Genomic DNA, 26,584 nt, shown 5'->3' on the forward strand with positions numbered 1-26,584 from the left:
ATAGGCCGTAAACAGTTTGAGAGCAAAATTCACATTAGTTTCCCCTGATCTCCCTCATGATGTTCTAGAACAGTGTTGAATATGTTGCAGATAACGTTCGTCAAGGCTAGTTCTTTGTGCAGGTTTAAATTTGCTCAAGCTTGCTCAGATAACGAGATTGTTGTAAGAAAGCAAGAAGCAAGTTCATGGATGCAGGCAGTGACAGGCAGCCAGGCATCTGGGGAACTGGAGCTGGAGGAGCTATCAGAAACCATGGCCCTTCCTCCGTTCAGGTGCTGCATGGTTCGTCCCATGTCTGCTTCTCTTTGTGTCTTTTAGTTTCAGTTATCAAAAGAGAGAATCAGCTTGCTCCACCAGCTGGTACTAGGTGTTCAGTCCTCGTCTAACAAGCCAATGGGTGTTGATTCTCCCTGGGACGTGTTGGGCTGACCCTTCAAGGGGCTGCGGCTGGAGCAGGCAGACCAACCGGTGTGCAGGTGTGGGTGGTGCAAACAGATATTTGCTGAACAAATGGAAGAATGGGTGAACATCACTTAGGGGAGATTGCTTCATATGCCACATGCAGCGTGGCTAAGAAGGCTGAGACTGGGGTCAGTTAGGAAACTGTTACATAACCTCAGGTTGGGATGATTGGGGCCCAGAGAAGGGAAGCTGGGCTGGGGACAGAAGGAAAGATGGGGGCATAAGTGAGAGTCAGCCGAGGAAGGTGTAGGAAGAAAGAGTGTATGTGTAGGGAAGATGAGGTTTGTCAAGAAGGACTACAGACCATTCCAGTCTTATTTTTGTCATCCTTATATCTCACCTTCATGTCTTGAGATCTGTGTTTACCCACTCCTCATAACCTAGAAGTGGGAAAAGGTGCACACATGCATGTATACATGTATGTCTCCCTTTAAATATATCGAGTGGGCTCTCAGGGTGTGGAATATTTTGAGCAGTTCCAGCTAGAAGTAGAAGAAGGGAATAAGTGCTTTAAAGAGAGTCCCTAAATTTGAAGTTTTTAAATTTATCATTTGCCTCCATTGAGGAACCTAAAGTATAGTCAAAATCCACCCTTTAAAATTAATAGAACTTTTTTCTCTTTTTAAGCTACCATGTTTCTCGAAAACTGGAAGAGATTGCAGATGCGACTGGGCTACTTCTGGGACCTGACTGGGATAGAAGAGGAAGAAGTGAGTTCTTTTGCATACTTCTCTGAGCCCTTTCTTGGTTTCAGCATGGAAATAGATCTTCTTGGGTGAGATGACCACTTAACATTTACTTCCACATCAACCCATTGGCTCCATAGTCTTAGCCATGGTTGATAGGCACTGAGCCCAAGAGTTCAAATCCCCATTCTTCTCTTGAGCTATAAAACATTGGACCTGATGGGTAGTCAGGTGGAAAAAGAGATGGTACAAGAGAAAAGCCTTATGGTAGCTTTGAGATTTAACTTAACTTTTGAGATTTAACTTCCATCTCTCATGTCATGGGTGCCAGTGTACATGAAGCCATAGGGTAGGAATTACTCTCATGGAGCCCAGAGCATGCATGTGTAAGCCTACTGAGGGTCAAGGGAGAGGTGTGGGTGCCAGATGCTGATTGCCTTTGATGCCTATGGAAGAAGAACCACTGAACTATTTTACATTATAACCCAGTACAGCATGTGTGAAACTGGAGGATGGGTTAAGGGCAAAGGGTAAGTTCTTCTGGAGTCTAGTTTTCTGGACAGATGATACTGAAAAGGATGGAAACAAATCAGCCTCCCTCGGGGCTCTTATGAGAACTAGGGCTGCAGTCTTGATGTTGACAAGCTGGCAGTGACTAATATGTGCATGGTTGCTCACAGTTCTTATCTGTTTCCACACACTACCATTGACTGAACAGTAAATGTGAATATTGGATAGGCACTCCTGATATCATGGACATTGTTGATGAGGTACTGGGAAAGATCAAGGGGCACTTGCATTTGCCTGAGTACCCACATGCAACGGCTGGCCCCAAGCATTATGGCCACTACAAGGAGAGCAGGCCTTTTCTGTATTCTCTCCTAGTAATTAATGTGCCTCACCTTACACTCAGGATCTCTGGCTTTTATGACCAGACAAGTGAAATCCCCAGCTTAGTCTTGTTCTCAAGCCTTTGTGACTCCCTATGTCTGTAGCATGATGTCATTTCTTCTCCTTGATGCTCTAATTAGGCAGGTAGGCATTCCATTACTATTCACTGAGTACATGTGCTCACTGTATTCCAGTCCTGTGTGTTGAACATATGCCCAGAGACTGACGGCATCATGGGTTCCATGGATGGAATTCCATGGATGGAATTCCGCTATGTACATGTGGATTCTACCTTCAGAGAGGATACCAATGAGGAAGATAAGTGACAGAGAATAATGAAGGCAATTGCATTTCTTAAGGGAAAATGCCCAAATGAGTGCTTCTAATAGAAAGATCTGTAGAAGTGGGACTGTGGGCGTGACCTGGTTGGGACATCCTTGTCCTGTGGGTTCCATTTGCTTCAGCAGAGAGAGAGGGGAGTTATGGCTGGTTTGGGAGGGGTAGCAGTGGGAGCTCCCACTCTCCTAATGCAGGGTCTAGCACGTCTGCAAAGAGAAGGAGAAATGTCCGGGCATCCAAGCCTGTGTGGGGCCAGAGACCAGCTAAGCGTGTCTGCTAAGTAGAGCTGAGGAAGCCAGAAAGGCTCTGTGAGAGAGGAGGTGTAAACACATTCACACAGAGAAAGGCATCGGTTGTGACTCAGTGCCCCCAAAATCTCAATCACAGGCCCCTGCCAGAGATGGCCATATGATCCACTTTCTTTCTGTAGCCAGGCTTTCTGTCTTCTGATTAACCCAGCGAGCAGTGGTAACTTCATGGAAGGTGTATGATTTCAGGAACTCATGTGCAGGCAGAGAGTGGCCTGGCCAAGACTGGGTTTACCTGTGGCACAAGAAGGTGGTCCTCCTGGACTCTGATCACTCCTGATGGGTGAGGTCACTACAAGGCAGTTTGGTTCTACAGCATGGTGGATGTGCCCTGAGTGTGCAAGCCTAGGGCCAGGCATGGCTGAGAGGAAGGGAGGACAGCCTCGCCTTTTCCTTTAATGTATTTATATTTCAAACTAGGATATCAAACACACTTTAATTTCAGCTCAGTCTAAACATACCCACTAAGCACTGACTATGTGCAAGTTTTGGTATGTAATGTGGAACTATGTCAGGTAGTCTCTGAGCATCTCCAAAGGGTTCTATTCAACTAAGGTGCTGTCTGGTCTCTAATATTTAGAATACAATGGTGAATATGTGAAAGAAATTCCTCCTGGCTAACGTAGCCAGAAGAAGTGCCTTTTTAAAAATTAGTTTTGTATTGTTTTTATCAGATTTTTGAAGACTGTTCAAATTTCATTGGAAAAAATTTCAGAGAGAGGAAAGGGTACCCACAGGAGGAAACAGCAGCAGGTCTTGATCCAGCGAAGCTAGGGGTGTTGTTGATCAGAAACAGTGAGATGACAGGAGGTGCAGTCGGCTGCAGGGGCAGGTTTGGGGATGCAGTGGTGAACACGGCGACAAATAGAGGCATGCAGTCAGATTGGGGAAGTCGCTGATGGCTACTGTGCATCTCCTGTGGGTCGGGGGAAGACATGGAGGGCAGGATAAGAAGGTATTTATGACTACCAGATTCTTTATCTGAAGTGTTGTGGGCAGGTTTAACCTGCATTCAGGCAACAAGCAGGAGGGTGGCAGGTGTGACTTGGGCACTGGAGAGAGGGAGGCAGGGGGGCCTTGGAAGTCATGATTAGAAGTTATTTCTGTTTTAACCAGATGGTGTCTCCAGGCATCTCCAGACGGCCAGCTGTCTGTAACCCTAAGGCATCATGCTTCCCTATGGTCTTCACGGGCAAACACTTACCTCCTTAGGGGTAAAACTCACACAGACAGAAACTCATTTCCCCTGTGTCCTTCCCACCCAAGGGGAGGGGCACCATGCGGGCTACCCCAGGAAGAGTTACACAAGTGGGATGCCTCAAGTCTAGGTTGTAAACCAGGGAGAAGTGATTTCATTCTTTCTCATTGCTATGTAGTATTCCATCGTATAGATAAGCCACATCTTCTTGATCCATTCGTCTGTTGATGGACACTTAGGCTCTTTCCATGATTTGCCTACTGTTGAAAGTGCTGCTATGAACAATGGGGTACATGTGCCCCTGTGCATCAGCCCTCCTGTATCCCTTGGGTAAATTCTTAGCAGTGCTATTGCTGGGTCATAGGGGAATTCTACTGTTAGTTTTTTGAGGAACCTCCACAGTGTTCCAGAGGGACTGCACCAGTTTACATTCCCACCAACAGTGTAGGAGGGTGCCTGTGTCTCCACATCCTCACCAGCATCTGTAGTCCCCTGATTCGTTCATTTTAGCCACTATGACTGGCATGAGATGGTATCTCAATGTGGATTTGATCTGCATTTCTCTGATGATGAGGGATGCTGAGCATCGTTTCATGTGTCTGTTGGCCATCTGGGTGTCCTCCTTGGAGAAGTGTCTGTTCATGTCTTCTGCCGGGTTATTTGTTTTTTGGGTGTGGAGTTTGGTGAGTTCCTTATAGATTTTGGATACTAACCCTTTATCTGATATGTCATTTGCAACTATCTTTTCCTATTCCATTGGTTACCTACTAGAGAAGCTTTTTGATGAAGACATTTGTTGAACAATATCTGGATTTACCTCTTTAGATCATCTCAGAGAAGGCTGGTCCTGGCCTGGCATGGGGCCATCCTTAAGCCTGCTCCTGAGGAAACCAACCAGGTGGAAGTAGCCTTGAGAAATATTTCCTGGAGTCTTGGTGAGAGGAGTTATGTGTTTGTGATGATTTTGCATCAGACCACCAATCCAGAGAGGCTGTGTTTGGGGAACATGAGAAATAATGAGGACCTGTTCATGGCTGGGTATATTGGAACAACCTTCACAGGGGCCAGATTCTTCTCTGGCCATGAGCTCAGTTGTCCAGCTCCCTGCCTTTGAAGAATTCTTTAACCTCACCTGACCTTCTTGGCCACCAACAGAGAGATCCTTGTCTGACCTGCCTCAGCTGGAATGCAGAACAGCCTAACTACTTTGAAAGTCTTGGACTCCTGTTTATGCACCAAGAATGCTTGGCTTATTCCAAACAGATGAGGGGTTCTGAATGGGGGCCCAGTGTGGGGTGAGGTGGGCCTCAGCCACCACTAGAGGAATGCAGGGACATGCCTGATGGCACAGCATGTCTTTGGAAAGTCAGAGACAGGGCAAGAGCAGCCTCTTAGTCAGTAGGGAAAGTTCCTCAACCCCTTTTCAGGGTATGAAAGGTAGAAACAACTGTAGCTTGAGGGGGGTTAGAATCCACATTATGGTACTCACCAAAAAGATACTGCTATAGTTTTTTAACTAAAATCTTCCATGGAAATAATATAGATGAAAAGTGACCAGATTTCAGAGGCCGTGAAGGACACCTTCAAACCAGATTTCTCCAAGTATTCCTATAGGATGTTAATTGTTGGAGCAAAGGGATTTTTGTAAGAAATGGTGGGTTTAAAAAAATAAAGCAGGTGTTTTCACAGTAAAACTTTTCAAGCTTCTAATATGCTCATTGTGAGTCTCAGGTGATACCTTGTGTGGGCTTTTCCAATCTCTTAGACCCTGAAATCCCTTTTTAACTAAAACTCTTTTGGCACACAGATTAGGAAATGATATGTTGGAGAATGGATGAAGGTGAGAGAATCCGTGAGCTTCACAAGCATTTAGAGTTTTCTGGGTGTTCTGCATGGTGCTCATTACTATGAAAATATAAGACAGGTTTGGTAGCAGATCCTCATATTGGGAAACTCTCAAATGCAAAACAGCTAGGAAATAATAAAAGAAATATACATACTTGAGAACTTTGTGTGGTATAAACTATGAAACTCTAGGATATTCAAGAGGGAGGAGATTCCACCAGGCATGCTGCAGCAGAGAAGTCCTGGAAGTGATGGGGCTGATGCATGCTTGGAGATTGGTAATGACGTATCTTAAAACCCTGAATAGCATCACCCCCTGGTTGTATTGGTTATGCTTAGAAGTCACATGCATGGTTTCTCCTCTCCAATGTCATGGTATGTCCTGGGAAAGCCAAAGACTGGTCAGGAGCCTAGCTTGTTTGGCTTTTGGAATCTCTGACATCTGAGCAGTGGCAAAGAAATGTGTGCACTCTGAGTCAACTGTGAGCCAGCACCTGAATCCTTGCCTACGAGTTATCTATAAATGATGTGGGAACATGAAGTCCTCACACCTGTAGATATTCGTCCTTGGACGCTACAGGGAAGACCTGCCAATGAGGCCAGGTGTGCACTGTTAAATTCTCTTTGAAGTAAGTCCTGCATCTTCCTGCTTCAGCATCTGCATTGATTTGCCTGTAGTCCTCTTGAATAGTCTCCTTCCCATGCCTGGTGACTCACTGTTCAGGTTTGTATTACTGAATGGCTCAGTGATATCTCTTGAGCATTGGTGTACTTGACGATGAGTTACTCACCTAGGCTATACAGGAAACAGGTTCAGGCAAGTGAGTTTTAAGATTCCCTGTGGCCATCTTTAGCTTTGATGTTTATTGGTCGCCATTTTAGCTTGCAGAATAATGGAGCAAGAAGGAGTTCTGTTGTTGCCCTAACTCCCAGCTGTGGGGCGCATCTGTTTCTCTGGCTGGGATTTAGCTCATTGAAACTTGAAGTTTGAGGTATGAGGATAGTTAGTAGGATGACCAGATGCTTCTGTTTGTATCAGCTGCCCAGTTAACGTTTCCTCTCTCCTTTCTCAACACTGGCGCCATCCCCAGGAACGTGCCCAGGTTTGGTTTTCAGTGTGGTAACAACTATTGTGTGTCCCTTCCCTCTCCCCCACATTGTATTCCTGGTCTAGACTCCTTGTGATCATGTGTGGTGTGACAGTTCATATCCAAATAGCATTCGATCCTAAGTCCTGACTTCACCTTACTCGTAGTGTCTGATTATAACCCACAGGCCAGGGGTGCTCTTCTGCCTGCTTACTAACTACTCATTGATTCTTCGGTCTTAGGAACACTCCCGGCCTGAGTATGAATCCAAAGTTCGAGAGAAAATGTTAAAGGCGAGTGGCAAGTCAGTGGTCCAGAAATTGGGCACCAATATGGCTGAGGAAGAAGATGAGGTAAGTTGCTGACACTTCCTGCTCACTCTCTTCTTTATTTCTGAAGATGCTATTGTCATTTCATTTGGAATGCTTTCATGGACAGAGACTGGGCTGTGATATGGGATTGATAGGGCTGGGACAAGATGGCTTTTGCCATGACTTGATTTCTCTCTCTTTCCTGGATGGCAGTGGCTGGGAAAAATGGTAGAACAGATTGGAGGAGAAAGAAACAGTTTCAGGCCAGGACTGAATCACCTAAATACCTAATAATGATAACTACCACCATACTAACTAGCACAGTGGCAGTTAACCCTTGTGGAATGCTTGTGCTAGGCTAGGCGCCATTCTAAGTGCATTATATTATCTTATTCTCACAATAAATTTATGAGGCTGGCACTTCTGTTAGGCAAATGAAAACTAATGAAAAAAGTTATTTTCATAGCTTAAGTCAGTTGCCAGAAGTCACCCAGCCAGTAAATGGTGAGTAGATCTGGGATTCCGTCCATCTCTGATGCTCTGTGCGTCTAACCACTATGCAATACTGCCCTTTAAGTGCAATGAAGAAGTCCAAGAAAGACATGGCTCTTAGGGCCAGCAGAGGCAAATTCATGCCTGAACTTGCTTGAGCTACTCATATGAAGTTCCTTACATTTCATTTTATCTGGGTGGGCCTTCACAAGTAGGAAAGTGATGGTGAACATGTCTTCCGAGTCCTATTTCTGAGTTTTATGGTGGCATTCAGACATTAAAACAGAGCTTCAGAATCTGTGCTGTGATCTGTAAATACTCATAGTATGTGTGAGCTGGGGGTACAGTGCGGGGGGCTCCTCTTTGACAGTGCCTGTCTTCTCTGAGTGCTACCCTTCTTTGAAACTAAGTTCTGTGTGTGTGTGTGTGTGTGTGTGTGTGTGTGTGTGTGTTTATGTCTTTCCTAATCTGGTTCCTGAAAAAAATCAACAAGATTGGAAATCTGTTGTTTTTGCATGTGTCTTTTCTCCATCTTGGCTTTGAATTCAAATTTCATTTAATTTTACATTCTTAAAGTTGGAACCATTCATGTTAACATGCAAATTTATTCAAGCACCAAAACAGAAGAATGTGGTGTTTTTGAGGCCAGAACACTGGCTTTTTTTTTCTTTCTTTTTCTTTCTTTCTCTCTTTCTTTCTTCCTTTTTTTTTTTAAGAAAATAGGACTAAGAAAATAGGACTTAGAAGAGAAAGAGGGTGGCCCTCTGAGTTATTTTTTTTCCTAGACAAAAAGTAAGTCCAAGACCACCAATTATTCAGGGAAATAATGAATTCATTCTTAGGAAAGACTAATCATCACTACCACTCTCATCAGAAGGCAAGCATTCTGTGTTTTCAGCCTCAGCAACTCCATGCAACCTTCTTTCTCCACCCCAGAGCAATATACAATGGATAATTTTATGGAAATCACATGTAACTCTTATTGACCACTGACTCATTTAATTTTAATTCCATGGACGGGAATGCCAAGGAGCTGGAATTGCGTACATTGAGGCTGTGGTTCTAATATAAACTTTGCTTGGATATATATGCATGATAGGTCACATAACTTTCAGGAACCATGAATAATTGAAAAACATCTGAATGCATTATGAATGATACATATGTTTATGTTTTAGCATTCAACATCTATTTCCATTACACTGTTGAGAATGCAAAGCTCAAAGCATCTAATGTCTTATGGGCACTGGGGAGAAAATGACCTTCCTTGATTGAGCAGTGAGAGATGAAAATGGCCTAGAATGTGATTGTCAACATCCTTCTTCTATTCCCTCCATTATGTTAATACTATAAATATTCTGTTCCTGGTAAATCCAGCCAAAGATGGGAGATGAAGGGAGGAGCATGTGTTGCTGTCTGATGGGAGGGATGCTACTCTTGCCTACTGGAAGAGTTAAGGTCAATACCTACTGCATAACATGGCTCTGGAGACACTCTCATGTGTGGGATATTTAGGAAAGATCCCTTCTGCTGGGGAATAGACAGGGACAAAGAACCAAAGTTTATCTGGTAGCCTTGGATATGCCTTTTTCATCCCAGAGGATCCTCTTGGCTCTGCCTTCGCTGTGCCCCTGAGGCTGCATCTTCTCACCTCTCTTTACTTTCCTTCCAGTTGAATGATAAGCTACCATTTATTGAGACCCAGAGCAATATGGGAATTTGCCCAAGACCATATAATGTGTGGGGAAGCTGGTAGTCAAACTTAGCTTCACCTGATCCCCAAACCCTACTGCTTTTCCTTTCTTTTTTAATTTTGAAGATATCAACCCCATTTTTATTTTTTTCCTTAGTTTATTGTCAAGTTGGTTTACATATAACACCCAATGCTCATCCCAACAAGTGTCAACCACATTTTTAAAGACCTCTTTATTGAGATTTAGTCCTCAGACCATAAAATTCACCCACTTAAATTGTACAGTTCAATAGTTTTTAGTATATTCGCAGATTTGTGCAACCATTTCTACCATCTAAGTTTAAAATATTTTTTTAAGGTTTATTTATTTACTTAGAGAGAGAGAGAGATCAAGCAAGCGCACAGGGGAGGAACAGAAAGGGAAAGAGAGAATCCTAAGTGGGCTCCACACTGTCAGTGCAGAACCTGGTGTGGGTCTGGGACTCAGGAACCATGAGATTATGACTTGAGCCGAAATTAGGAGTCAGATGCTTAACCGACTGAGCCACCCAGGCATCCCTCAAATATTTTTATCACCCTAAAAAGAAAACCTATACCTAGTAGTTATCAAATTCTGGAAAACAACTAGTCTACTTTCTGTTTCTATAGATCCCCCTATTCTGGGGCTCCTGGGTGGCTCAATCAGTTAAGCATCTGACTCATGGTTTCAGCTCAGGTCATGATCTCATGATTCACGAGTTCAAGTCTGCATCAGGCTCCATGCTGATAGTGCAGAGCCTGTTTGGGATTCTCTCTCTTCTCCTCTCTCTCTGACCCTTCTGCATGCACTCACACACACAGTTTTTCTCTCTTTCACTCTTAAAATAAAATAAAATTAAAATAAAATAAAATAAAATAAAAAAGATTTGCCTGTTCTGGCTTTTCACGTCAATGGAATCATGCAAAATGTAGTATTTAGTTTCTTTTACTTGGCAGAAAATTTTCATGATTCATCCATGTTTTAGCTACATCAGTAGTACATACTTTTTTATTGCCAAATAATAGTACATAGTTTAGATATACCTCCTTTATCAATTGATGGACACTTATCAATTGATAAGATGGTTTCCATCTTATCAGAGGTATGTCAAGTGGTGCTATGAATATTTGTGTACAAGTTTTTGTGTGGATGTATGTTTTCATTTGTCTGGGATATATACGTAAGAGTGGAATTATTGGGTCACATGGTACCTCCATATTTAACAGTTTGAACACCTGTCATACTATTTCCCAAAGTAAGTGTACCATTTTACAGTCTAACTATACAGTGTATGAGGGTTCCAATTTCTCCACATCTCAGCAACACTTGCTGCTATCTTTTTCATTTTATCTATCCCTAGTTGTATGAAGTAGTATTTCACTGTGGTTTTAATTAGCATATCTCTAATGACTAATAATGTTGAACATCTTTTCGTGTACTTATTGGCTGTTTGTACGCCTTCTTTGGAGAAATGCCTATTCAAATCCTTTGCCCATTTTTTGCTTTTCATTTTATTTTATTTTTAAAAATTTATTTATTTATTTTGAGAAAGAGAGAGGTGGGGGTAGGGACAGAGAGAGAGGGAGAGAGAATCCCAAGCAGGCTCCACGCTGTCAGTGCGGAACCCAAAGTGGGGCTTGATCTCACCAACCGTGAGATCCTGACCTGAGCTGAAATCAAAATTTGTATATTTAACCGACTGTGCCACCCAGGTGCCCTCTTTGCCCATTTTTTAAATTGTTCTTTTATGATCATGTTGTAAGAGTTCTCTACATATTCTGAATACCAATCCAATATATAATTATGATTTACAAATATTTTCTCCTGGTCTATGAATATTATTTTTTTCATTTTATTGATGATACAATTCAAAACACAAAAGATTTGGTTATAATTCAAATTATATTTTTTTGTCACTTGTGCTTTTGTATCATATCCAAGAAACCATTGCCTAGTTCAGTGTCATAGAGATACACTCGTAGGTTTTCCTCTAAGAGGTTTATAGTGTTAGCTCTCACATTTTAGGTGTCTGATCCATTTTGAGTTAATTTTATGTGTGAATTAACTGAGGTGTCCAAATTCTTGTTTGTTTGTTTGGTTTTGCATGTGGATATTCAATTATTTAGCACTATTTGTTGAAAGCCTATTATCTCCACTGAATTATATTGACACCCTCATCAAAAATCTATTCAATATAAATGTAAGAATTTGTTTCTGGATACTTATTTCTATTCTGTTAATCTGTGTGTCTGTCTTTATGCCAGTACCACATTGTCTTGATTACTACACTTGTGTAATAAGTTTTGAAATTGGGAATGTGACTTTGACTTTGTGCTTCTTTTTCAAAATTGTTTTGATGATTCTGGGTCCCTTGCATTTCCATATGAATGTTATGACCAGCTTATCAATTTCTGTAAAAAACACAAGCTAGGATTTGTGATAGGAATTGAGTTGAATCTATAGATTAATTTAGGAATATTGCCATCATAGCACTATTAAGTATTTTTAAATTGTTAATGTTTATTTTTTAGAGAGAGAGGGGCAAATGGGGAAGAGAGAGAGAGAAAGAGAGAGAGAGAGAGAGGGAGGGAGGGAGGGGTAGGGGCAGAGAGAAAGGGAGACACAGAAACTGAAGCAGGCTCCAGGCTCTGAGCTGCCAGCACAGAGCACGACGCGGGGCTCAAACCCACAAACCATGAGATCATGACCTGAGCCAAAGTCAGACGCTTAACCGACTGAGCCACCCAGGTGTCCCATACTATTAAGTCTTATAATCTAAGAACATGGTTTATCTTTCTATTTATTTAGATCTTCTTTAGTTTCTTTCAACAATGTTATGTTTTCAGTATAGAAGTCTTATACGTATTTTGTTAAATGTGTTTATAATTATTTTATCTTTTGATGCTATTGCTGATTGTTCTTAGTTTCTATATTGCATTATTCATTGCTAGTATATAGAACTATAATTGATTTTGTGTATTGAATTCATATCCCACAACTTTGGTGAACTCATTTTTTAATTCTAATGGTTTTTAGTGAATTTCTTACGATTTTCTATGTGTAAGATCATGTTATCTGTGACTAAAGGTAGTTTTACTTCTTCCTTTCCCAGTCTGGATGCATTTTATTTCTTTCTATATATCTCTTTTTTTCCAGCTAATTGCCCTGACTAGAATCTCTTGTACAGTGTTGAATAGAAGTGAGGAGAGCAGACTCCCTTGTCTTGTTCTTGATCTTAGGAGAAAAAAATTAGTCTTTCACCATTAAATGTGATGTTAGCTGTGACCCATTGCTTTTTTGCTCTCTCTTTGTAAGGCTTCCCAGAGAAGAGTTTACATCATATCAACATGATGCTGATTTGAAACAAACATTCTATACTGTAATAGGTGATTACTGCATGTCCACATTCTGGAGGGACATGGCCCTGGCAGGGTCATGGTACTCTCATCAGGTAGCTGAGCTTTTTCTATGGGTCTTTTCTGCTTCAGCTGTCACTTAGGGAGATTGAATTTAGCCTATGTGATTCTGAGAGTTGGTGACTTTCTTTGTTTATGTGATAGATGATGTTGGCCATTAGCCCATAACTTTGGGGCATAGGTGGTTGTTAATTTGGGCATTCTTACATCTGTTTTTTAAATCTGCCTTTTTAAAAAGTTTTTATCTTAATTCAAGTTAGTTAGCAACAGTGTAATATTAATTTCAGGCATACAATATAGTGATTCCACACTTCCATATAACACCTGGTGCTCATCACAAGTGTCCTCCTTAATCCCTATCACCTACTTAACCCGTCCCCCTGCCCACATCCCCTCTGGTAACCACCAGTTTGTTCTCTATAGTTGTCTATTTCTTGGTTTGTCTCTCCCTCTCTCTTTTTCCCCCTTTGCTCATTTGTTTTGTTTCTTAAATTCTGCATGTGAGTGAAATCATACGGTATTTGTCTTTCTCTGACTGATTTACTTCGCTTAGCATAATCTCTAGCTCTATCCATGTCATTGCAAATGGCAAGATTTAATTCTTTTTTATAGTTGAGTAATATTCCATTTTGTGTGTGTGTGTGTGTATGCTGATTTGTGTATACACACACACACACACACTTCTTCTTTATCCTTTGATAGATTGATAGATTCTTGGGCTATTTCCATAATATGGCTATTGTAGATAATGCTGCTATATGCATCAGGGTGCATATATCCATTTGAATTAGTATTTTTATATCTTTTGGGTAAATAACCTAGTAGTGCAATCGATGGATAATAGGGTAGTTCTGTTTTTCTTTTTTAATGTTTATTTACTTTTGAGAGAAAGAGAGACAGAACATGAGGAGGGGAGGAGCAGAGAGAGAGAGAGACACAAATTCTGAAGCAGGCTCCAGGCTCTGAGCTGTCAGCACAGAGCCCGATATGGGGCTCAGACTCACGAACTATGAGATCACCACTTAAGCCAAAGTTGAATGCTTAACCAATTGAGCCATCCAGGTGCCCCAGGGCAGTTCTATTTTTAATTTTTTGAAGAACCTCTATACTGTTTTCCAGAGTGGCTGTACCAGTTTGCATTCCCACCAGCAGTGCAAGAGGGTTCCTTTTTCTCCACATTTTCGCCAATGCTTGTTTCTTGCAGTTTTTATTTTAGCCATTCTGAGAGGTGTGAAGTGATATCTTAATGTAGTTTTGATTTGCATTTCCCTGATGATCAGTGATGTTGAGTATCTTTTCATATCTCTACTGGCCATCTTCTTTGGAAAAATGGCTTTTTCCCATTAAAAATTTTTTTAAGTTTATTTATTTTTGAGAGAGAGACAGAGAGAGCAAATGGGGGAGAGGGAGAGAGAGGGGGAAAGAGAGGATCTCAAGCAGGCTCACGCTGTCAGCATGGAGTCTGATGTGGGGATTGAACTCACAAATCATGAGATCATGACCTGAACCTAAACCAATAGTTGGACGCTTAACCAACTGAACCTCCCAGTAACCCCATCTTTTGCCCATTTTTAAATTGGATTGTTTATTTTGGGGGTGTCGAGTTTTTATAAGTTCTTTATATTTTTGAATACTAATCCTTTATCAGATGTATCATTTGCAAATATCTTCTCCCATTCCATAGATTGCCTTTTAGTTTGATTGTTTTGTCACTCTGCAGAAGCTTTTTATTTTGCTGAAGTCCCAATAGTTTATTTTTGCTTTTGTTTCCCTTGCTTCAGAAGACATATAGAAGGAAGTTGCCATAGCAGATGTCAAAGAGGTTACNATCTCTACTGGCCATCTTCTTTGGAAAAATGACTTTTTCCCATTAAAAATTTTTTTAAGTTTATTTATTTTTGAGAGAGAGACAGAGAGAGCAAATGGGGGAGAGGGAGAGAGAGGGGGAAAGAGAGGATCTCAAGCAGGCTCACGCTGTCAGCATGGAGTCTGATGTGGGGATTGAACTCACAAATCATGAGATCATGACCTGAACCTAAACCAATAGTTGGACGCTTAACCAACTGAACCTCCCAGTAACCCCATCTTTTGCCCATTTTTAAATTGGATTGTTTATTTTGGGGGTGTCGAGTTTTTATAAGTTCTTTATATTTTTGAATACTAATCCTTTATCAGATGTATCATTTGCAAATATCTTCTCCCATTCCATAGATTGCCTTTTAGTTTGATTGTTTTGTCACTCTGCAGAAGCTTTTTATTTTGCTGAAGTCCCAATAGTTTATTTTTGCTTTTGTTTCCCTTGCTTCAGAAGACATATAGAAGGAAGTTGCCATAGCAGATGTCAAAGAGGTTACTGCCTGTGTTTTCCTTTAGGATTTTTATGGTATCAGATCTTACATTTAGATTTTTTAAAATTTTTTAATTTTTAAAATTTATTTTTGAGAGAGAAGGAGAGAAAGAGAGTGAGAGCTGGGGAAGAGCAGAGAGAGAGAGAGAGTTTGAAGCATGCTCCAGGCTTTGAGCTGTCAGCCTAGAGCCTGACGCGGGGCTCAAACTTAGAAACCGTGAGATTACCACCAGAGCTGAAGTTGGATGCTTAACCAACTGAGTACCCAGGCACCACTCAGGTCTTACATTTAGGTCTTTAACCGATTTTGCATTTATTTTTGTGTATGATGTAAGAAAGTGGTCCAGTTTCATTCTTTTCCATGTTGCTGTCTAGTTTTGCCAACATCATTTGTTGGAAAGACTGTCTTTTTCCCATTAAATATTCTTTCCTGCTTTGTTGAAGATTAATTGATCGTATAGTTGTGGGTTCATTTCTGGTTTTTCTGATCTATTAATCCATGTGTCTGTTTTTATGCCAATACCATACTGTCATGCTTACTACAGCATTGTAAGATAAGTGACATCTAGAATTGTGATGCCTCCAGCCTTTCGTTTTCAAGGTTGCTTTGGCTATTTGGGGTCTTTTGTGGTTCCATATAAATTTTAGGATTGTTCTAGCTCTGTGAAATTGTTACTGGTATTTTGATAATGATTTCATTAAACGTATAGATTGCTTTGAGTCCTGTAGACATTTTAACAATATTTATTCTTCTAGTCCATGAGCATAGAATGTTTTTCCATTTCTTTGTGTCATCCACAATTTCTTTCATCAGTATTTTATAGTTTTCAGAGTACAGATCTTTTACCTCATTGGTTTGGTTTATTCCTATGTATCTTACTGTTTTTGGTCCAATTGTAAATAGGGTTGATACCTTAATTTCTCTTTCTACTATTTCATTATTGGTATACAGAAATGCAAGAGATTTCTCTATATTGGTCTTATATCCTGTGATTCCACTGAATTTGTTTCAGATCAACAGTTTTTTAGTGGAGTCTTTTGGGTTTTCTATATGTATCATGTCACCTGCAAAATAGTGAAAGTTTTACTTCTTCCTTGCTGATATGGATACCTTTTAGTTCTTTTTGTTGTTTGCTTTGGCTAGGACTTCAGTAGTTTGTTAAATAATAGTGAGTGGTGAAAGTGGACATCTCTGTCCTGACCATAAAGGAAAAGCTCTCAGTTTTTCCTCATTGAGTATAATAGCTGTAGGTTTTTCATTTATGGCCTTTATTATGCTGAGGTATGTTCCCTCTAAATGTACTTTGTTGACGGTTTACATCATGAATGGATATTTTACTTTGTCAGGTTGCTTTTTCTGCATCTGTTGAGAAGTTCATATGGTTCTTATACATTCTTTTATTAATGTGGTGTATTATGTTGGTTGAGTGCAAATATTGACCCACCCTTGCAATCCAGAAGTAAATCTCACTTGATCGTGATGAATGATTTTTTTAATGTACCGTTGGATTCCATTTGCTAGTATTTTATTGAGAATTTTTGCATCCATGTTTATCAGGGATATTGGCCTGTAGTTCTCTTTTTAAGTGGAGCCTTTATTTGGCTTTGGTATCAGGGTAATTCTGGCCTCATAGAATAAATTTGGAAGTTTTCCTTCTTTTTTTCATTTTTAAGAATAGTTTGAGAAGAATACGTATTAGCTTTTCTTTAAATGTGTGGTAGAATTCACCTGTGAAACCATCTGGCCCTGCATTTTTGCTTGTTGGGAGTATTTTGATTACTGATTAAATTTCTTTGCTGGTTATCAGTCTGTTCAAGTTTTTTTTTTTCTGCTTCAGTTTTCTTGGTTTATGTGTTTCTAGAAATTTGTCCATTTCTTCCAGGTTGTCCAATTTATTGACATACGGTTAATCATAATATTCTCTTAGAATTGTTTGTATTTCTATGCTATTGATTGTTATTTCTCCTCTCTCATTTGTTATTTTACTTATAATTCTATTTATTGGGTCCTTTCTCTTTTATTTTTGATAAGTTTGGCTGGAATTTATCACTTTTATTAATTTTTTCAAATAACTAGCTTCCTGATTTCATTGATCTTTTCTATTAAGTTTCTATATCATTTATTTCTACTCTAATCTTTTTTTAAAAAACAGTTTATTGTCAGGTTGGTTTCCATATAACACCCAGTGCTCATCCCAACAAGTGCCCTCCTCCATGCTCATCACCCCCCTTCCCCTCTCTCCCACCCCCATCAGCCCTCAGTTTCTTTTCAGCATTCTCTAACCTTCTTCTGCTGGCTTTAGGCTTTGTTGTCTTTTTCTAGCTCCTTTATATGTAAAGTTATATTGTTTATTTGAGAATGTTCTTGATTCTTGAAGTAAGCCTATATTGCTGTATACTTGCTTCAGAACTGCTTTTGCTGCATCCTGAAGGTTTTGTGCAATTTTGTTTTCATTTTAATATGTTTCCATATATTTTTAAATTTCTTATTTGATTTTCTGGCTGACCCATTCATTGTTTAGTACCATGTTGTTTAACCTCCGTGTATTTTTGGTCTTTCCAAACTTTTTCTTATGCTTGACTTCTGTTTTCTTAGTGTTGTGGCCAGAAAAGAGGCATGGTATGATTTCAGTATTTTTGTATTCGTTGAGGCCTGTTTTGTGATCTAGTATGTGATCTATTCTGGAGAATGTTCCATGTGTACTTGAAAAGAAGGTATATTCTGCAGTTTTGGAATGCAGTGTTATGAATATATTTGTGAAATCCGTCTGGCACACTGTGTCATTCATAGCTATTGTTTCTTTGTTTATTGTAAACAAATGATCTGTCCATTGATGTAAGTAGGGTGTTAAAGACCCCTACTATTATTGTGTTATTGTCATCAGTTCCTTTATGTTTGTTTTTAATTGTTTTCTGTATTTGGGTACTCCCATGTTAGGTGCATAAATACAGTTGTTAGATTTTCTTGTTGGATTTTCCTCTTTATGATTATATAATGCCCTTCTTTAGCTCTTGTTGCGGTCTTAGTTTTAAAGTCTAATTCGTCCAATGTAAGTATTGCTAGTCCAGCTTTCTTTTGACATCCATTTGCATGATAAATGTTTCTCCATCCCCTCACTTTCAATCTGCAGGTGTCTTTAGGTCTAAACTGGGTCTGTTTGGGGGTGCCTGGGTGGCTCAGCCTGTTAAGCGTCCAACTCTTGATATCGGCCAGGTCATGATCTCACGGTTCATGGGTTTGAGCCCTCTGTCGGGCTCTGTGCTGACAGCTAACTCAGAGCCTGGAGCCTGTTTCAGATTCTGTGTCTCCTTCTCTCTCTGACCCTCCCCTGCTCATGCTGTCTCTCTCTCTCAGATATAAATAAAAACATTAAAAAAAATAAACTCGGTCTATTGTAGGCTTCTTACATATATTCTTATGATTTTCAAGGGTATAGGTATAGTGAGGATAGTAATAATAATAAAATTATGAGTAATATTTATGGAGTGCTTATTTTGTGTAAGGCTTTCCATGTTTTATTTCATATAGGTCTCAAAGCCATTTTTATTTCCAATTTATAAACATGAGAAGTCTGAGGATTAAAGGAATGAACAACTTGCTCAGTACTAATATGGGGCAGAATCAGAGTATGAGTCAGACAGTCTGATTCCAGAGCAATGCTCTTGACTACTGTGCTTCTCTGTCCTTCGAATGTTTTCCCTCTACAGATCCTCAAGCCTTACTAAAAATTCATACTTGCTTCTTCTTCCTTATACTAAAGGCAAGAAAGACAAGGGTATTCATTGGAAAGACGGGTACAAGACAAACTTGCTACCCTACTTTTTCTTTAATAGCTTTGCGTTTCCACTGAAGACAATGGTGAGTAGAATTACCTCAGTTTACAGCAGGAGGTTTAGCAGACAGTAGGGAAAATTCAGGAACATAAACATATATGTGTTGTGTTTCCAAGGAAGAATATAGAGCCTGATACTTTTAATAAAATAATAGGCTCTTGAGTTCTCTCTCTCTCTCTCTCTCTCTCTCTCTCCACCCAAGCCCCCTGAATCAGTTTGAATCTCTTCTGGACTAGTCTGTCCTGGACAGATTTGGAGGTTTCCTCGAGTTTCCCTCCGGGGCAAGATTTTTCTGTGTACAGGATGATAAGGCTCGAAGCTGAGTATGGCAAGATGCTGTGGATGGCGGGGATGGGGAGCAGTCCTGATCTTTCCTGTCATCCCTCTGACCTTTCACTCAGCCCCTTCTAATTCCAGCCTATGCTTCCTTTTCTTTCAATAAGCTTTGTATTAGCTAGAGTACATTCAGGGAGCAGAGCACATGCCAGTTGAGGGAAAACAGTAGAAGGACCTAATCATAGAGATGTTAGAACCCCAAGTAGAGAAAGCAGGAAACAGTGAGGCAGCCCAAAGATTGGTAGCTGCAGGGAATTGCTGCCATTCTTAGGACTGGAAAGACAAAGAGGGAAGCAGGATTACCAGAAGTCAGGTGCTGGGACCACCCAGTGGCGGCTGGAATGCTGCAGAGATACAGTTACTTTGGGAGATGCCTTCTGAAGCAGAGGGGGACAGTTGAGGAGAAACACCCTGAATCTCCTCCCGCATTCTACAATCTCCTACCAGTGTCCCCCATTGGCCAAACCCAACTCAAAGTTAGTTCACTTCTTCTGGGAATATCGTTTTCAGGGGTCAGTACCCTGCAACACCAAGCAGAGGAAGGAAATGGCAGAGAGTGGGTCTGAGAGCAAGTGGCAAAGCCCTGGAACACACACGTTCAGCAATAAGTCAGCACACCCTTACTCATTGTAGCTGACGACCCACAGCTCCTTCCTAGCCAGGCCCTTGCTTTGAGGAATTAAGAAGCTACTTGGCCACAGAAATAAAAATTTGGCAAAAAACACAAGAATGCCCACCATTGATCATGAATACATGGTGATCAGTTGTTCAGACTGCTTGTGAGTTGTTCTGAATGTTTGTTTGAGCATGTGTGAGAGCATGTGTTAGTATGTGTGTGTAGGAGAGAAAAAGTGTGTGTGTGATGGGGTGGGGGGAGGGGGGTCACTGGAGGGACCCAGATGGGATCAGATAACTGATGGCTTCAAAGAGGAGGGGAAATGTATTTTCAGGTGAAGGAACAAGGAGCATGCAGCAAGCTGGGGAGATGGCAAATGTGAGACTTAAACACATGTTCTGTAAAACAAACAACTGAAAGGACTCTAAAACAGTCTCCTATGTAACCAGTCCCCGGAGTTTACCTCACAGGACTTGTCACCCAGCTGTTTGCCCGGTGCAGACACGGCACCTGTGCTCCCACTGCGGCCAGGCGCTGCCTGCGATGCTACATTTACTGAATGTTTTATGGGGAGCATCGAAGCTAGAACATGTGCCAAGAGGAGGCCTGGGGATAGATGGGTGTTAATTTACTGTTCAGTGCACCACCCGGGGGACAATTATTTCAAAAGAAAACTCATCTAAAGTCAAAGCATTGAAACATTTACGACAGATGCCTCTGGCAGGCGCAACAGACAAACATGTGGAATAAATTATGCATAATTGTAGGGCCTTTGACGAGGAGGCTGGGACAACAGCACCAGGAAGCTCAGGGAGACGGCGGTGCGGGGGAGGGGGGCAGGGAGGGTCGGAGCTGTCCAGGCCATGGGGGTATGGCCCAGACTTTCCACAGAGGCCCTGGGTGGTCCACCAGAATGTTCCGTGGAACAGAGTGAAGTTCCCTCAGGCCCTCTTTGAAGGCACTAAATGACCATTTGAAGGTTAAAAATAAAAAGATCTAAGTAATTCTCTGAGACTCTTCTTAGGGGTTAAAAAGATTCCCCCGTTGGCACAGGGAAACAGTGGGGACAGAAAATGACTCAGTTTGCCAAAGAGTTGCATTGTGAGGAACTAAGGTGAGGCTGGAGCCTGGGTCCATTGCCGAAAGCCATATATTTGCGTTGGTGCCAACAGTCACTGATCTTGATTCTCTGGGTGTTTCATGGCCTCTCACTAGTAAGCCCGAGTTCTAAATGCTGGCACCGTTCTTGACCTTCATGCTCACCTGTGCTTCTGTGTGAACTGAGGACTGTTGGGAAAGACGCTACTTCTATTCCATGCTCCTTCTGGAGGAGACGGCCGCCTTGGTTCCCAGGGCAGCCCTTACTTAAACTGAAAAGGATCATCTGACCAAGGGCTGGTCTGCTCTGAAATCCAAGTCATTTATCCCCACTTCCCTGGAATTCCTCATCTTTGATAATAAGGGCAGTGAAACAAGTCACTGTGTAAGATGTAGCTCCATGGGTGAGACACAGCTTATGAAGTTGAATTGTTACTAAAGGCCACCCCCTGACAATTTTATGTACTTTATTTTATTTTACTTATTTTATTTTATATAGTTACTGATTGACTGTTATGTTCTTGTATCTTTGATTCGTTGTTTCCAGCCCTGGCTCATCTATTTCTGTTTCTCACCACCTACTTCCACCCACTGGCTCTCACTGTCTTTCTGCCATCTCTCAGGGAGAGGCTTCTGTTTCTTACCTATGGTTCCTTCCTCCCTAGGCCAGTCTTGCCAAGGGAAATGGATAAGCAAAGGAGCAGAGAAATGGATGTAATGAGGGATTGGGGAGTCCATCCTGTTTGACTATAGAATGGAGATGTATTCTAAGGAACAGTTAAGGACTCAAATTTGGAATTTCAGGGTTCTGCATCTTTTTCCCTCATTGGTGGAATCTTGTTCCATGGCTCCACCTAGAGGAAAGGCAGTCTGGGAAATAGAGTCATTGCCAGCAGCCTCTAGGCAGCAGCTCCAGACCACCAAAGGACAGTGGCCTTCTCCTCTGTAGCATCATGTTGTGAGTAGAGTGTAAACAGTTAGACTCTGGGAAGGTGGCTGGAAGGAGTAGTGTAGAAAAGCCCATGGTCCAGTTCCTGACTACCGCCTTTGAGAGTCACTGTTAGGGGAAGTGAATTTTCCTCAAGAGGGAAATGTTGTGAGGAGAAGTAAATGAGACGTGTACGACAAAGCCCGGTTGACTCCTTTAGCGACCACGTCCCTCCACTGGAGTTTGGGACTGACCCTCTCTGCACAGAAATTAGCCCTATCTCAAGTGGTACTGTAGGTAAAGTTTTTGTGTTTGGGTACATTACAATTGTGGGTTTTTAATAGTTATTATACATGAAAGCATTCGCTTCAAGAAAAATTCCACATGACAGATAAAATGAAGGATTCCCTTATTCTCATCTCCTCCAAATGTTGTCTCCCGAGAGGTGGCCACAGTTACAGTTTGGTTTGTATACTTCCAGACCTTTCCTTGGGCACTTTGATTTGGTTGTGAACTTGTATTTGCTTTGGTATGGGTTTATTTACACACACACACACACACACACACACACGCATACCAGGATTTAAGAGAAAGTCATATCAGATAGTTTCATTTTGTTGAGAAAGTTTAAGGTAGAAAGGCTGTGTTTTCCAAACTGTGCCCCAAGACACCCCTGGAGTGCCACAGTGAACTCACAGAGGTGTAGAATTTATAAAATTTTTGAGGGAAGCCCAGCGATAGTTGATGTCTGTCAGACACCACATTAACTACCCCCTTGACAGTGTCAGTGTTAACACACTTGATCAGTCTTTCAGTGTCACCCTGTCTTAGTGAGGTCAAGTTCTCAGTGTGTATAGTACCAGTTCCACACAAAGCCATCACAGAACAGGAGGCAATAGTGGTCATGTTCAGTCTAATTCCAAGGTTGGCGAAGCTGGATAGTGTCCAGCAGGTGAGCACATCCTTTTAGTAAGCAATTAGGGCTAAGAATAAAATAAAATATTTTTTCTTTCAACCTGTGTATATTTTTCCGCAAATGGCTACTACAGTTGTTAGTACAAAAATGCTTACTAGGTTCTTTGGACTCAACTACTCTATAATTGTCAAGGGTTTCTTTTAGCCTAGGGCATTTCTGTAAAAATTACATAGGCATTAAGGGTACTGTGAACTGAGGAAGTTTGGGAACCGCTACATAAAGAACTTCCTGAGTTCTTTAGAGATTTCAGAGTAAAGTATACAGCCAAGAGCAGAAAAGTTTAAAGAGATAACTAGTGAGTTTTAAAGTTGCAGGAATTTGGGGTACCTGGGTGGCTCAGTCAGGTAAGCCTCTGACTCTTGATTTCTGTTCAGGTCATGATCTCATGGTTCATGAGTTCGAGTCCTACCTCAGGCTCCACGCCAGCAGTGTGGAGCCTGCTTGGGATTCTCTGTCTACCTTTTTCTCTGCCCACCCCCCCTCACACTCTCTCCCATCTCTCTCAAAGTAAATGAATAAACTTTAAAGTTGCAGGAATTTATTTGGGGGTGGCAACATTCTGTGGCAAAGTGTGTGCTAGAAAAGTGCCAGGTGGACTGGCTTCCTCTACAGTTGCTCTTGCATTTCCCACTGATTACATTCTTGGGCCACAGAGTACATCTGCCCCAGGACAGTCTCTGTGTCTCTGCCTCTGTCTCTGTTTCCTCCTCTCTTGGTCTCTCAGTGTGTGTGTGTGTGTGTGTGTGTGTGTGTGTGTGTGTCAGGAGGGGGGACTGAGGGTTTGTTATGGACATCCCTTTAAATCCTTGGGTTTAAAAATAAACGCGGCGTCTTATCCAGAAGACTTTGCTTTACTTACAGTCTCCAGGGGTGGTTTGGGCTTCATGGAGAGGGATGCCAGAGAAGCACAGAATGTGTCCATAAACATATCCCTTTGTGGAGCATGGGAATTACTCATCCCAAGGAGAGACTCCTCGGGTGGCCCAGGCTATCATACGGGGGCTCTGGCCCTCTTCAACTGACAGCCCATTCTCAGCATCAGAAGTGCTGGTTAAAATAAGACCTTCCCTATGCTCTCATTGTATACATTTCCACCAGCCTGGGTCTAAATTAAGAAGTTACAAATAAGGAGAGTCCTGAGGACTGTGTGATGGAGGAGAAGCTGGAGAGATCGGGCAGCCCTTGAAATGAGAGTACACTGGGGCAGGAGGAGAAGTGGTGGCTCTAGCCTCAGAGCTGAGGCTGGGCAAATTCAGGATGGTATTTCAGACCAGACCCTCATGGAAAACACAAGGCCCAAATATGTGCAACGATGGAGAATGTTGGAACGACAGAGTAGCAAATGGAAGCCAGCACATACCGTCGGGATGTGTGATGTTTGCCACTATTGACTTGCAGTTTGGACTTTTCTTTTTTCGGTCTAAATGATTTTTCCATATACGGCCTGAAGCATGTAAATTAAATTTGTCTTTTGCTGTCTGGGCCAAGGTCATTATTTCACTTCCCTAGAATTCACTGGAAGCACACATAAGCCCTTCAGGTTCCTTTGTCGTCTTCTTCGTCACATGCCAGAAAATCAAGTGTCAGTTTAAAAAATCTCTCCAGGGTCGGGAGGTGTTCTGGCTCCCTGTGATTCTTTTGACATGATGGTCAGAAAGAAAGCTCTCGGAGAGAGCAGGTGGCGTTGCTCTTTTGTGGACAAAGAGAGGCCTCGAGACAGTGCCCTTCTGCCAGTTAGTACCCAGGCTAGAGGAGGTTTTGGGAACCTCCCCTCCCCTCCTAGCACCGTGGCCTCCTCAGCCATGCTCCAGCTGGTGATAAAGGGCTTTTCACTCAGAGCATCTGCAGCCCCATCACTGTGTGCACAGCCCTCTTCCTGGACCTGACTTTGTGCACTTCCATGAAGAATAAGGACCTAGGAAGAAAAGAAAACAGGGTCCTTATTTTAGGGTTGCCCCATATGCAGACCCAGAGCCAAGGATTTGGGTGCAAAATTTATTCAAGAGGTAGAAACCCCAGTAGTGGAGTGGGCAAGTAAAAGAGGAAGGAAGGTAGCTAATAAAGGGTGCCTTGTCAGTCAGGTTACTGCAGTGGACAATTGGAGCTGTTTCTGTTGGGAAATTCTGGGAGCTGAGCTAGAACAAGTGCTTCACAGTTTTACTGCCTGAGTGGGGAGAAAGCTCCCATGGGTCACCACTGAGGGAGGAAGGGAGGGAGGGAGGGAGGGTGTGTGTGTGTGTGTGTGTGTGTGTGTGTGTGTGTGCGTGTGTGTGAATTCTCCTGCACTTCTGAACTGCCCTGAATATACACATGAGCAGAAAAGACACAGGCCACCAAAACAAGTCTTCAGGCAAGGAGGTACAAGCGTTGGCAGTTGGAATTTGGACTTCCCCGCTATGTAGTAAGGCTTGTTGAGAATTGAGATAGACACCAACAGTATAGAGCTTCTAGGTACTAAAATGCATCAGTCAAGATCCAGTCAGAAACTTGGGAAGCCCAGGAGTTCAGCAGAGGGAATTTAATACAGGGAAAGTCTGTTACATGTGTGAATCGCTGATAGGCCAGACAGGGATGGTGAAGCAACTCAGAGATAAGTAGCAGCAGGTGCTGGAAAGCAGCGGAGGAGGTGGTGTAGCCAGAGCACAGGGCTGGGCTGCCTGGGCATTGGAACCATGGTGGAAGCTGCATGGTGGGAGGTTGGGCCATTGGGGAAGGGCAGTATGGCAGGGTGCTGAAGTATGGCGGCTGTGCAGCCACTGCATGAAGCAGATAGAGGGAGGGGAGTAGTACTCAGGATTCTTCTTTCCATCCACCTGCCAATATGCCACCAGTCCTTGCCTTGGCTGAGTCTAGCTTGAAGCCAGTTGGTGAGGCAGTCTGGGAAACGGGACTTCAGAGACCACTGCCCCTATATTACGTATTAGAGCAAATTATGGAAGATCTGAGAGGAAACAGGAAGAGGACTGGCCCTGGTCATACCCTTTAATCTGACGTAAATACATGCCTCCACCCCCTATTTCACAGCTCTTTTTGCTACATGACTATTGGGTTTGTCATCCCCAAAGTGGACTCCAGGAATTTCTAAGGAATTTTGATGGAGTCCATTTTGGAAAAGGATAGATGATAGGATGGGAAACATACTCCATACCCTTCCACCACCCCCACCCCATTCTGTAGTGTCTTAGGGCTGTTTCTTGTGCCTTTTGGTCTAGATCTCCTGCCCCCATCATGGCGGTCATTGAGGAAACACCACATCTTAAATAAAAAGCTCTTTTTTTCTGTGTCAGGCTTACCACAGCTTGGTATTTACGCTGTTTCAGTGAGGTTGGTTTCCTTCCTTTCAAAACTTGGAGCATGTTGGGTTCTTTCTCTCTCTCAGCCCATTACTACATACACATGTTGACTTTTATCTGTTCCGTAAAACCAAATGTCAGCATTATATTTGCTAATAATAGTGATCTGAATTCACACTAATTTTCCTCCCTGAGGACTCCCCATGCCTTTAGTGGTTACCTCATTTGTTCTGCCAACCTTCCTGAAAAGAAGTATGTCCATATAGTCTCCTGTTCTTTCAGATGGGGCAACCCAAGTGAGGTTTTCATGATTAATGTGCACCAAGTCTAGAACAAAGCCAATGCCCGTCTCCACTTTCCTTGGTTATCTCTCCTGAGTTGGAGGTTCACTTAAGAGCTGACTTAATC

At 42.0% G+C, this 26,584-nt stretch overlaps 1 protein-coding gene across 1 annotated transcript in view; it reads left to right on the forward strand.

The window, feature by feature from the left end:
- The window catches only part of ANO2 (anoctamin 2), a 328,305-nt gene that overhangs the window by 168,373 nt on the left and 133,348 nt on the right, over nt 1–26,584 (forward strand). Inside the window, exons 14-16 of the mRNA XM_077759020.1 lie at nt 1,090–1,172; nt 6,821–6,832; nt 7,060–7,170. Of these exons, the coding sequence (XP_077615146.1) occupies nt 1,090–1,172; nt 6,821–6,832; nt 7,060–7,170 (206 nt within the window). The remainder of the gene's footprint in view (nt 1–1,089; nt 1,173–6,820; nt 6,833–7,059; nt 7,171–26,584) is intronic.

This window comes from Crocuta crocuta, unplaced genomic scaffold (assembly GCF_008692635.1).
Source record: "Crocuta crocuta isolate KB4526 unplaced genomic scaffold, BGI_CrCroc_1.0 scaffold72, whole genome shotgun sequence".
In the NCBI taxonomy this organism is placed as follows: Eukaryota; Metazoa; Chordata; class Mammalia; order Carnivora; family Hyaenidae; genus Crocuta; species Crocuta crocuta.